The following is a 14,882-nucleotide window of genomic DNA, read 5'->3' on the forward strand; positions in this document are numbered from 1 at the left end:
AGTTATTACAAGATATATATTTTAAGTGTAAATATCAACGTTCGTTTTTCTTCTAATTGAAAAAAACAACATTTGTTCAGGTCACGATGTTTGTAAAGTCAAGTTAACCCATTTATGCCTAGCGTCTAGAAAAAAGGCCTTGACAAACAGCGAAGACCTAGATGAGACGCCGCATAATGCGCCGTCTCATCAGAGTCTGCGCTGTTTGATTAAAGGAATTTCTGTAAGAAATATTCTAAATATAGACATAAATATTCTAGACATCCCTAATTTTGGAAATAAATTGATCCAATTTAAAACAATGGAAGAGTCAACTAAGCATAAATGGGTTAAAGGTGCGTGCATTTACTTTTTTGTACACTATATACGCGCTGTCCGATCTCGTTGTTTGTAAGTGTTTGCACGATTGGTATATTTGATAGAAAATAAAGAAACAAACATCTGAACACTTATTAAATATCAATTTATGTATTGGCAACATTTTTTACCAACAAAGTTATGCTATCAAAGAAAATTATTTTTAACATAGTAGTAATTATATTATTTTGTCGTTTGCGTCTGGAATGTTTCTTCACAGATAGGTTTATGTATTTAAAAGTGCACGTGCATACTAATTTATTTAACGTTATGAAAACCGCCTTTAAACGAATCAACATGTGTTTATCTGTCCGTGTCGATCATTTACAGTGTCGTAATCAAAAGCGCAAACGATATAATGGGTTGGAAGTTAAGTCATATTCAGAACCGAAAATGAAAGAACACAAATCGCATCTAATAATAATAATAGGTAATTGCTTTATCTTGTTATGTTTGTTCACAATTAAGGTTTTTTAAACGCGTTTTTATTTGCAGTTCATATATATATAAATTGTATTGATTGTTATATTATCATTTACAGCTGCGTTGGTTCTAACACAGATTTCGAGTTACGGTACGATTATTTTTTTAATAAATATGTTGATGCTAAAAAATAACTTAAAAGATAATAAGATATTTCGTTTGGAAATCAAATATTATTTTTACCATAACTTGTTTTTAAATAATTGATTGATAATGCTAAAGTTTGCCCCATTTCTTGGACAATGTTTTGTTAGTTCAAACTTGAACAATTTCAATTCAACATTATTTGAAACGGAAATGCACTAAAGGCCTATTTAAGTCCTTATATGTGATATGATAGTCCTTTAATGTGATATTAGTTACAAAGCAGTACAATCGTTAGTATTAACTCACAGAACATAACTGTTTGGTTATAGATTGATACTTTTGGTGATATCGTAATGGTCTCAGTTATTTTGAAACACAAATCAATTCATTTCTAGCTTTGAGCTGAACATTGTTCTTACTTCAATGCCAACATTGACCGCAGTATTTTGGACATTTGCAATGTCTTAATATTACCTTTCATTTAGAAAGAAAGCGCGTTGTTTCTTTTCATTAACACTAAAACCAAGTCATCAATAAAAAATTAAATCACTTATTAAATTTTGTTTCTATAAACCAGTGGCTTTGGACTGCTACAATTGCCGTGGTGTTCACGATATAAGGGACTGCAATGCAACTACGACTTGTGGGGCGAATCAGGAAAGTCTTGGTTATAGCGTTTATAACCCGTTTTATTACAAAACCTTATTTGAACCTGTGTAATAAAAAAACAGGAAATGGTCCACTTAATATTGTATAAAGAAGAACGCTGATTAAAAGTTGTAGATTTAAAATACAATAAAATAGTGCCAACATATTAACATATTTGTATATGAACATCCAGACAATACGGGTTCTAAAGTGATACTGCAGAAGTGAAATAAGACTTAAAACCCAACTATTATTTAATTTATTATAATTAAATATGTGTATGTACATTCGTTGTAAATAAAGGGACCATGAAATATTACTAATGCCTAATCACACTCGTCGTATTCATATTACATAATTGCATACAACAAAACGCTTTTGAAATATATATTACGATGAATAGAATATTTACTTTATTTTGTTACAGTATTTCACACACTACTTGTATTTGTTGGATGATATCAATTAACTTACATGTATAGTACTAGTATAATAATGTTGTTGATATATTTATCTTTTACCAGGCATGCTTTCATCATCAGAGAGTCACATCTTCCGGAAACATCATTGATCTCGGTTGCCAATCTTTGACGGTGAGATTGTGTAAATAAACAATACATAGGTGTTTTATCTTAAACTTTTAAGATGTCATACACTGTAAAACCAGAATTAATATTAAAACTCAAGACACATTATAAAACAATAAATCTTATTTACATCGTCTATGTTTATGTTACAGGAAATAACATAAAACACATACATACAAAATATATTAAAGCTGGATACATATTATAAGAAGGCCAATGCATAATCCACGCGCTTATCCCAGAAGTAATTACAGTCTGAATTTGATATGTGACAGGTGTGTGTTTCTGCTAATGGTGGTACTGAGGTTATCGGACGTTCTGTAAAACAAACACGTCAGGCGGGTCTTTCTGATTGTTCGGAGTGCTGTTCGACAGACGAATGCAATGACCAACTTTGCCTTCACAAGGCCCGTAAGTAATATCAGAATAACGAGTAGTGATCGTAGTAGTATAAGTAGCAGTGCATAACTACTGTTTAATGAGCGATCGCTTGACGCTTTAGACGTGTTCAATGTGACTTTTCGTACACCCAAATGCGTTGAATTGTTTTGCTTTTTCGGTTAACAAACTACAATTGTTAACATTGTTCTTAATACGAATGGGAACGTGCATCAAAGTTAACTTTTAGTAAACTTTAATTTTTAGGTGCACTATTTTCTTTAAGGTTGTTCAAGCTATGGTTTGTAAATAACATAAACAATTATACCGTGTTATTTTTTCAAATGCAAATAGGTTTATCCTAATCGCAGCATTCTTTACTTACGAACTGAACACTGCCGTTAAACGCCTGTTCATATTTGAACGGCCGAAACTAATATCAATACTAAGGTGCCCATGTTTGATCTAAATGACGCTTATTTGATTTAAAACGTTGATTCTGTTCAAGCAACACAGACTATGTACTGTTATATTATTCAGAACATTATTAGCAAAAAGAAATCCTGATTAAGACATTTTTCACGATTCTTTCATTAAATAAACACATTTGTAAGTCCTATTGATTCATATTTACATTGACGGGTAGAGTTTACTTTTTAGTATACTTCATTGCATGTATTCTGAAACTTTGCAACTAATCAATAGTATATAATTTTCACTATTTTGATTTTACTGTTTTACTAAAATAAATAAAGCTGTGTTAAAAAGTAGTATTTACCATGTTTTAAGTTGATAAATAATTTTGGTAATTCTATTTTATTGGCTCGTTTACCGTGGGCTTAGGGGAATAAGTGGAAATTAAGTACACTTAGGCTATGAATTTGTATAAGTTGTGTTTACTGTTTTTCAGAAATTACTTACTCAAATTGCCTGCAAAATTCTCTCTTCAATCTTGGATGACCGAATATGCATGGTTCAAGGATGTTTTGGTAATTGTATCCATTCTGTTTTGACATGTATGTATGTATAAAACCGTTCCAATAACAAACTATTGTATTGTCAACATAAGTGTAAACAACAATCTGCTTAAATCAGCGCTGTCAGAACAATCAATATCATTCCATAGTGCGAACCATATAATTGTATCGTTACACCCAGGAAATTATTGTGCATGTTGGTGAAAATGTATAATATATGCTTAGAAGATCTATAAGATTTGTTTGAAAAACATGTTCATGCCATTTTACACATAATTCCATGGATTTAGTACAACTAACTCAGCCATAGCTTTACGCATGGACCCATAATTATAAATTGAATATGCACACACATATCTTGTTATTCAGGTATCGTTTTGAATTTACGTATATTACTTGAGATTTGCTGAATCGACATACACTCTGACATTTGCTCTAAATCCTTTTTGTATAAACTCGCACCCCGGCACGGTCACATGACCTATTTTTAAATGATTTATTCAGAGCCCTCTGGTCTATGTTATTTAGGTCGGTCATTTGGATCACTTTAGTGTTTCTTGCGTATATTAATGTGAGTGTATATGTTTAATATAGATTGGGCATTATATGGAAACTGGCTCACTAGCGATACTTTTAATTGGTACATACTAAAGACCAGCGTTTGATATAAATAGGTGGTGGATGGGCAACTTGGAGTTTGTGGAGCTCTTGCTCAGCCACGTGTTACGGCGGGACCAGCCAACGTTACCGGGAGTGTACCAACCCATCACCCTCCCCTTACGGACAGCAGTGTCATGGACCCTACTCATACTTCAAAGTTTGCAGTATCTTCTCGTGTCAACCACCAGGTGAGTATCTGTTCGTGTATTTCTAAACGTAAATGTGAAAGTATTATCTTTAAACATATAATTGTATATAGATGGATAATAACGAACAATACAATTGACGATAAGCCCGACGATAGACGTTGAATGACACACAGAGTATAAATACGTGGGTTTCACACATACGTTAAAGCACAACATAAATGTTCACATATACCCTTTTGCTGTCAAATAATGATCAGGATGCATCTATCAACGAAATTGAAACAAATATGTGTTTGAAAATACATACATAATCCAAACATTTTAACTGGTTTACCCAAAAACATCAGTCACAAATAAACGCGGCGTTCAGCGTAGTGATAGCATTTTTTTCGCTTGGCAGCAACTCACTGGGAAAGACAGGCAAAACTGGTTCTAACATTGGCTTAATTCTCGCTTCTGGTTCCGAGACATTGACCAAAACCAAACCCTGGTAACCGCTTCTTGTGTCGGGCGAAACAAAGTTAGGGGCCTGGAACATTGTGCAAGACCACCTGCGAATTATTTGAGAGGAGACGGGCCAAGATTGACTCAAGCTACCTAAAAGAAACGCTGTGGACCAAACAACAGAATACTGGCACCGCAACGATTCACGTCAAGCATCAACAAGGCAAACACAAAAAACTTTCTTGACATCGGATGTTACCATGACTTCGTGCTCTCCAACAACTAGCTGATATTAAAAAACAAGCTCACCACCAAGAACCTTTGCAACAGATTTGACTCGGAGAGACTTAGATACTGATATATCGAGTGATAACTTTTGGCAGTTCAAGCAAAAATAGGTCGAAAGTGTGAAGTCCTGAATATCCTAGAATATACCATTGCCATCATCACCAGCAACATCAAGGACATCTTGCTGTAATCGACCGAAGAACGTCTTTGGAGAGAGAGAAGGAAGAAAAAGCATGAGTGAAGACTGATATTATGGACTTCTGTGCCACAAGAAGAGAGCTGAGCCGTGAGAAGTAAACCAGCCTGAAAACTAGGACTTAATAGCAGAAAGGAGAGGGAGGTGAGACGTACGAGGCTAATGAAGAATTGATAAAGATTCTATGTATAATCAATTACAAAGATATGGCCACATACTGCAGTACGAAGTCTCCTGACCAAGAGTACCACAGTCATGAACAGATATACTGAATTCTCCTAACTACCCGCTTCAACCAGAACCCAGTTTTCTTCAGAAGGACCCCAGACGAGAAGCGGACGATGAAAGTCCATCCATACTCAAGGCAATTGTGGAGGAGGAAGTGCGGAGTCTGCAGAAAGGAAAATCATCGGGATTGGACCACGTCTCTTTCGAGCTGATTACGGACAGATCGGAGGCAAGAGAAAGATACGGCAACAATAACAGTACTATTCAAGAAGATCTGGGAGGATATGAAGTGGCCCAAGGAGTCCGGTAATCCGCCTACGGAAAAAGGGTACCATCAAATTGTGTGATAAATAGCTCATTCCAAACCTGATCAGCCCCAATCCTAAACCGTAAATAGGGCAGAAGAAATGTTGCTGGAAGAGCAGGCTATATTCAAATTTGGGTGGTGTGCAGTGAAACATATGATCACACCAACATTTATTATTCAACACCAATGTGAGCTCTTAATGAACCTCGTCGACTTTAAAAATGATTTCAATCGCGTTTAAAATGATGATCTCTACTGGTTCCGAGAGTATTCAGTATTGCCAAATGGCTGGTTCAAGTCAAGAATCTTATAATCTACGGAAACGCCAGCAACGCAGTTATTTGCAATGGACAAAGGGCGACCTCTTCAGGACATCCGTGGTCTTTCGTCAAAGATGTTTGCTCTTCACCGCCCTGTTTAACTTTTTTCCTTGCTTGAGAAGATTATTCAGGAATCCATCCAAGACCACAACACCTCTATCTCCATATGTGGTAGACCATTTCCAACTTGAGATTCGCTTATGACATAAACCTCATCTGAGGCACCAGCAGTGAACTCCAAGATCTCACCAATAGATTACACAACAGAGCAGAGCCATACAGGATGGAGCAAAAACAGCAAAAACACCATTCTTGCAAACATCAATTTACACAGCGAGACGGTGGCAGAAGTGTCCAGCTTCAAAAACTTCGGAGCAAACCTATCCAAGTATTTATCACTTCCGCTCAGGTCCGAATAAGAATTGTCATGACGACCTCAGCAAAAGCCATATTGAGCAGGTATTGGACAAGCAGCTTCTCCATCAAGTACATGTTTATACAAAGTCCGTATTGTCTCCATCCCACTGTACGGCTACAGGACGTCGACGCTTCAAACAGACAGATAACACAAGTTACAGGCCTTTGATTAAAGGTGTCTTTGAAGACGGATCCGCATCCCCTACATGAAGCACAAGACAAAGCAAACGTCCGGAACAGTTCAGCAACACTTGTTGGCCCAGTAGAGCTCATTCTGTCCGACGTTAAAGGAATAAAGCTTGCTTTGTTTGGGTGTGTCACCAGGCAAGTCTATAAGTGCAATAGTGTGCTACATAGCACGCTGAAGGAAGGTCACCGTCGCGGCCGTAATAAGAAAAGCTGGAAGGGCAATGTAAAAGAATGGACGTCCCTACCGATATATGAGCTACTGTCATCAACCGTCAACAGATCTGACTGGCAGAGTATGTCTGTGTCGTCGTAACTCACACGGCCAGACTGGTCAAGTAAATTGTGATGACTTTTCATGTTCACGTAGTTTAAATGTATCGTATTTTACTCCTTTCATATAGGATCATAATATATCGGTTATGTAGAAGAATTATGAACGCAATATAATACACACCGTTAACTTACCGTTAGCCTGAACTTATCTGTAATCCTTCTTATAGCTGTATGTTTCATAAGTATGTCGTAATGTAAAGTTGACATAACAAATATATGCGGTTTCTGTATTTCGACTCCGTTGATGTGCAGACATGAAATTGATTGTCTTGTTGAAAAAAAAACTAATTTCAATTGTAACTGATAAACATGGACTGATGTAAACCACTTTATAGATCTTTGAAAAAAAACAACGTCTTGACAACAAAATATGTGCTTTAAATTATATACAGTTTTCAGTAATTAGCAGAGCATTTAAAATCGAAGGCATAACCTGTTTTGTATTGAATATCATGTAATGGGATCAGCATGCGTTTAGAAACTTGAACAATTAAGAAAACACAACTTACATATCAAAGAGGTCCTTGGAAGAGTCATTAGTCAACTATTCCATAATCAAATCCGAAATTTTGGTGCATCCATTTGTTATTACTGTATTAATACTGTGATTTGACATGTCGACGGCGTATATGTATGGCCATAAAATCTTGGATACCATGTATAATTTACGATGTAGTGCAATGTTCACTTGAGTTATTGCCTTTTTTGATTTACAAAAAAAAGGCGAATATGACTCTTTTGCCGCTGGTTACTCGGATAACTATTTTGGCTTTACCACTCTTAAAATTATGGAACATCTTTTGCTATAATTTTGTCTGAAATGTACATATTTATTAATTATTTTATATTAATGTTTCGCATAAGTAATAAATTTGTAAAAGATTACTGAAAAATTGTATTTGCTGTCATAAACTTCCATCACTTGTGTGTAGTAACATGATAGAAACATTAGTTTATGGTCAGCTAAAAATCTAACATTATTAATAATATTATCATTATTGTGTAATAATTATTAACTTTCAGTACGCATGACCGATGGTCGATTTGAAATATTCCTCAACGGCCAATGGGGGACAGTGTGTGATGATTTATTTGATCTGAATACATACGGTGCTCAAGTTGCATGCCGGATGCTCGGACAACCAACGTGAGTATAACTCCGATCATTATATACTTTAATATTATTAACCAAAAAAGAAATGCATAAACATAGAAAAATTATCAACGAGTAAAAGGAATTTACTATCCGAAGTATGAAAACAATCGAAACATATTCAATCGTTTCGCATTTGTAACGACTTATAATTGTACCATTTCCAAACCCTGATTACTCGTCAACGAACACGTTTTTTATTATATGTCTATGATAATAATGTACATCTGCAATATTTTCTATTTTCTATTACAACATCCTTAAACACTGATTGATTAAGGCTGAATGCACGGTGTTAAACCGGTTCATTACAATATCCGTTATTGGCGTCGCTCTAGAGAGTGGCGACTAGTATGTAATGCATTTTTTTTTCGCTTATGGGAGGAGAAGTTATTTTACGGATCGATGTATATATTTTTGTTTTAAGAATATCTTGCATAGTGGTGATTTTTTGTGTAAATAAGTGTAAATAAGTACTGCATTTGTGCCTATTACATTTATTACAACATTTATTGCCAATAATGCGAAGCTTATTGTTTTTATTAATAACTGATCCACAACTGATCACAGGGGAAAGATCACAGGACTGGGCAAATACGCGAAACTTTCTGGTTTTGAATAAAAAAAACATATTCAAAATATATTTATTTTGTGTTTTTTTTAATTTGCTTATTTAGTGGAAAATCAATGTAGTACGATATTTGACGACCTATCGCGCAAGCAAGTTTATTGGAAGGCGTAGTGGTACGAAAACGCAATAGTTTATTAATAGATAAATAATAACGATCGCTTTACACACCTTTACAAAATAGCGGTGCATAAATGATGCCAGCCGGAATAGCTCAGTTGGGAGAGCGTTAGACTGAAGTTGTTTACGCAACAATCATCTTAAGGCCCACGGTTCAATCCCGGGTTCCGGCACGAACGGAACAGTTCGGCGGCTGACAATTGTTTTCAGTCAGGTTAATAAATATAATAAAGCTTTATTTTTTGTAGACATTTTAAAATCCATTTTACTACAATTTGACATTTTTATCAAAATTAATGGATGCCGCGTGGTAACAACGTTAATTGAAATTTCTTACATCACTTCAATATCTTATAAAAAATACACGTGTTTTTATATTAACAAATAAATGCAAACAATACATCCATGTATTTTTATGGTTGTCTATCATAGGCCCTAAGTACTATCCCTACCACATATAGAGCGCGAAGCGCGACACGTATTATTGCTTGTAACAACGAGCTGCGATAAAGGAAGCAGCCGCTTATCAAGGTTGTGTCCCAGCAACCCGTTTCCCTAGAGTCAAGCACTCCTCGGAGTTTTTTTTTAAGAACCACATATAGAGCGCGAAGCGCGACACGTATTACTATCCAGGTGGTATGGGCCCTTTAGCATTATCCTACTATTACGTCCATAGTTATCTTCCTTAGAATTTGAGAAATTTTGAAATCGTTGTTCGAAGTCTAAAATTTCAATCCGATTGTTCCCAAACTTGCACAGGTTTTTTATCAATGAGGACCCAACACAAACTCTATATGAGCAATATTGGACCAGAAGTCCAGAATTATGTCTCTTTGAATTAAAAAATAAAAGTGAAAAACTGATTGGTTTGGTGATTATGTCAACATTTTTCATCAGATTCTTTCCAAACTTACAGTGTCTTCATATCAATGAGCATTTTTACCTCATTTAAAATGAAAAACATCGGGACAATAAGTCCAGAATTTTTCTATTAAATTTGACAAAATAAACAATTTCAACTTGTTTAAAAGATTTCACAACTTTCGTCTAGATCTTTCCAAACTTGTGTTTTTATATCAGTATTACTCGAACCCTATTGATAATGATGAATATCGGAGCAATAAATCTATTATGATCTTTTACTGAATTTCAAATTATTGTGAAATGCAGCTTCTTTATGCAATGTACAGTTTTCCTTCATTTTTTTTGTTCAAACTTTTACAGTGTTTTCATATCAATGAGTACTCAACCCCTATCAAAAATGAGCAACGTAAGAATAAGTTCAGAATCATCTCCCCTTGAAGTTGAGAAAAATATGAAATTACGCTTACAAGATGAAGCAGATGTTTTAAAACCTACACAGTTCTGTTCCATTAATGAACACTGCACACGGATGCCAGTAAAAAAGGAAACCAATTTAAATAAAATGAACTATGAAATATTCGGGGTTACAACACAAAATCATAGATAATGGTTATTTGGGGGTTATAACACAACATCATAAATAATGGTTTTTTGGTGGTTATAACACAAAATTATAGAATCGGCCAATATATTAATATTTACAGTAGAAAAAAAATCGTTCCATGTTACTTCATTGAGTGCCTTTTACACTGAAATTCCCGACGCCCTTTGATGCTTTGCATCAATACTTATCTTGTTCATAACCTAAAATACACGTTCTAACCAGATTACGGTATATGTCAGACCCCTTAAATTCAAGATGTCTTTGATAAAGGCTCATAACAGGATAGAAAACCAACAATAAACGGCATGATGGTTAAAAATGTACCAAGCAAGGAATATAAGAATGGATCGCAAATCATAGAAAACCATTTCCGACAGTATTCGACTACTCATGTTCAAATTTATAATGTGAGTTTAAATGCGTAAATTGCAGTTTAGTGCAATATCTCTAAGATCCTCTGAGAGCAAATACCAATATTGTTGTAAATGCTGACCTTAGTTGTTAACAATTTTTCAATTGAATATAACACCAATACCCGTGCCAAATCCGTTATTTCAATTTATTCGGAACTTTTCGCGTCTCCATTTCCCATGGTAACTCCTCGTTATAGATAAATTACAAGACTTCTGTAGCAACCAGTCATGGTGGCATTCACATTAAACACGTACTGTGCGATAATCAATGACACGAACAATATAGCCTTTTTACTACATATGAAATGTGGGAAACTTTACGCAATTGCTAAATTTAAAATTACGAAATAACCTAACCATATCCGTTATTTGAATGTATGTATTATCTGTATACGTTACACATTGTACCTCTCTATTATTTACATATACCATGCATTCTGTAGAACCTAGAATAAAACGTTTACTGGGTGATTATTAATAACAAGAGTAATCCTATAGCATTTTTCGACCTGAGAAATGTGGACAATTACATAAATTGTATTTGGAAGCGGGGAAAATAACAAACTATGTGTCATGAGTTACATATATGTACTGTTGCACAGCTCTTGGTGTGAAGGAAACACACATTACATATAAATCTAACTACAATAACATTTTATTCAATTGCATCAAGCGATTACGAAATAAAATTAACATGCCTAAAAAGCTAAAATATATTTCCAACTGTGTACAATCTCAACTTGATATAGGGCTAACACCAGGTGCGGTCTTACAGTAAGATAGTCCAATATGGAAATAAAAACCATTTTAATAAAATAAAAACAAACCTAAAATCATAAGCCTTTACCTTCAACCTCCTGTTAACAAGAGCGAATACTTTTGCTGAACTGGTGAATAAAAGTTTGTTAGTAAATCTGATAACTTAAACATGAGATTAAAATATCTTAAACAAATGGAATAACGTAAAACCTGGCTTCAAACACAATTGCTAATAATATCGGGCTTCACATTTGGATCTAAGGTTATCAATAAGTAACCATGTAAATAATTGTTTTACGTTATGAATGATAAATTATGCCCTTTGTTTTTATGTTAACGTGCGTATATGCTCTTTTGTCTAATTGCGAAAGTGGAGATATGTTGTTAATTGTTTGTTTTTAGTGTGATTTTTATGTTTTGTTCATTTTTTGTTTTTGTTTGTTAATCGGATGAAAAAAACTGATAACATACTTTTTCCAGAATCACGAACAAATCCTTCTTAACAAAATATTGAAACACGTTTCCAAGTATTTACTACAAATTACTAGCTGCGCAAAATAAATTATCAAATCTGGTAATTAATTAACCATTACACACTTTGTACAACACATTCAAGATCAGGTGTTACCTGATTAAAAGCATAGGTCATATTACACTTAATGTACATTTAGAAGTCGATGAAAAACGGTAACATTAAACTACTAGATAACATTAAACACAACGAGTAACAATTAATTACAATTACTTTGAAAGATTGTTTTGTAACGATATGTTCATAACATTATATTACAGCGGTAGTGCTCGTGTGACAGACCCACTAGCTGGACCCAATACAATGCCGATTTGGTTGGATGACGTCGTTTGTAAAGTATCTGAACTCACGCTGTTAGAATGTGACCATAGACTCATTGGTTATCATAGCTGTACTCAACCCGAGGACGTCGGTTTGTATTGTGCATAACTCGTATGAACTATAATATAAGCACATGTGCAACTATGCCATAAATAATAAGGGATGTTGTCAATTGCATGAAACCTATTATTTTGTTTTATGTAAATGTGCCTTTTTAATGTTGACAGTTAATTAAAAAAATCTATTTAACTTGATATGTTGCAAGAGTCAAAAAAGGATTTCAAAAACCTCTTCCACTTGCTCTGTATTTGACGTTGAACAAAAATATATTTCAATTTATTAATTGTCCGGCTATCAGAAAATTGTTGGCAAGGAAAACGAACATTTTCGTGAAAGCGCAAACAGAAACTTGCCAAGCATATTTTTTTGGAAATATATTTTAATGAATGGCAAGCGTTACATTTATCATTTGTTCAGAGAAGATTTACGGACAGGATAGGACAAGATCATAAATTAATCATTGTTCGCGAGTGGTCTGTATTTTGAAACAGAACAGGTTGTCAAGTTTGTACCAGTTTACACCTTTAAGCTTCAACGACAAGAAGGTAACCCAAAACATTATGTTCCAATTGTATACACTTGGGTGAAGCTGGTTTATATTTTCGGATATACTTTTGTAATAAAAACAAAACAAAGAAACAGCTTATTCGCTAAAAATATAACATTTCGAATTTTCGGTGAAAAAAACACACACACACACACAAAGACAGCGATTCAGTCGGGACATATGTACCAAACACGTTTGATTGTTAACTCATTATGTGAAATACTAAAAGCACAGAAGCTCTTAATGTTTTAGTTCAATATGGTTTAACTATAAACATACTTGCGTTATTGTTTGCGGTTACACACAACTGAATGACGTTTTCAATAAATTGCATCATGCGCACACGTGATTTGGCAAAATTTGGAAATTGTCAGTTCTGTACTTGATATTGTTTAGGCCAATAGCCTACGCTTTTTATTCATTTCATGTTTATTTATTTATTTAAGAGCTGAAATGCATCTATTGAAGATAATTCAGGTATTGTACGAGTGTAATATATGTTATACGGGGACGATAACTATCAGGAAAGTCCGGACATACTTAAACATGGGCGCTTTATGAACTACTATGGTATAGCCTTGTAACGTAACGGGTAAATACATATGACAACAGAGCAAAGTTATCAAAGTATCGCGTGTGTGTATCTACTTTGATTATTCAATCTTTTGATGAATTGTTTAAATAAATTTCGATTTCAACCTAAAAGGTTTGACTATGGAATTATCATTTTTTATAACAAAGTAAATCATTTATGCATATAAGTTTTGTAAACTTTATTGATGGAGTGTTAGGACCACCATAATAGCGATTTATGTAAGTTTTGTGATTGCATTAATGATCCATTCGTAACATCCAAATAATATGATATGTAGATTTATTTATGAATAGTTTTATATAACAGTTTATTTTTTATTACAAAATTGACCAATTTCTGTACAAAATATAATGATAACCACGAAACACATACATTGTTAATGGGTCGCAAAGTTCTTATATCCAAGAGTGACATGGGTTTGTTTTAACTACAAAAACTATGGGCAAACATTTAATATAACAGAGGACTGTACTTCCATATACAATAACGCAAAATAGGCAAGAAAAATTATACATTGAATACGAATTTCATAAAATGCAGCAAAGACAAATAAGCGCCACGAGCCGATTTTGACGAAGATATGTCGTACATATTTGCCTACAATTACCGGAGCATTCTTTTTTTTAATTAGGATCGGAGTTAGTGTAAGTGTGCCGTATGAATAGACTTCGTTGCATGAAACTAAAACTAAAACTAAATTTAGATTCACATCGTACATGCATGATACACATGCTGTCAAATTCGACTGTACAGACATTTTCGATATCTGAATTACATATCTGGCTTATTTCGCAGTTTTCGACACATGTTCTTCCTAACATTTATTTTAATTTATATTGAAATATATGTATAATAAGTTTTTTACACATTTTATATAAATTAAAAACTATTTGACAAAATCGTGCAGTCTCGCTTTAAATTGAAACAGACAATTGTCATTTAGAACTTTGAAATTATATAAAAAGTTGTATAAGAAATTTCATTTCAAGGTGGAATTTAAGTAGACTTAGGATTCAAATGATGCTTTTTTATCTTTTTTTTTTGCATTATATAATCAAAAGCGGCATTTATGAAAAATCCTGGGAATAGCCGACACGCGAAAATACCGGGTTAGGGTATTAGTTAAAAAAAGAAAAGAAATGCAGCTTCAGTGAATTTAGTTAAAAAAGAAAAACAAATGCAGTTTCAGTGATTTAGTAATCCAGTCTTACGGTAAGATAAATTTGGCAGGGAAATTT

The 14,882-nt window shown here is 34.0% G+C and overlaps 1 protein-coding gene across 1 annotated transcript; it reads left to right on the forward strand.

Annotated features, from left to right (window-relative positions):
* Positions 1-1,714: 1,714 nt before the first annotated feature.
* LOC127867283 (soluble scavenger receptor cysteine-rich domain-containing protein SSC5D-like) lies at positions 1,715-12,601 on the forward strand. Its single transcript, XM_052408336.1, has 6 exons — positions 1,715-2,168; positions 2,438-2,573; positions 3,451-3,529; positions 4,192-4,365; positions 8,072-8,195; positions 12,382-12,601. The coding sequence occupies exons 2-6, from the start codon at positions 2,547-2,549 to the stop codon at positions 12,548-12,550; spliced, it is 573 nt and encodes a 190-aa protein (XP_052264296.1). The 5' UTR covers positions 1,715-2,168; positions 2,438-2,546; the 3' UTR covers positions 12,551-12,601.
* The last annotated feature ends 2,281 nt before the right edge of the window (positions 12,602-14,882 follow it).

This window comes from Dreissena polymorpha, chromosome 2 (genome assembly GCF_020536995.1).
Source record: "Dreissena polymorpha isolate Duluth1 chromosome 2, UMN_Dpol_1.0, whole genome shotgun sequence".
NCBI lineage: Eukaryota > Metazoa > Mollusca > Bivalvia > Myida > Dreissenidae > Dreissena > Dreissena polymorpha.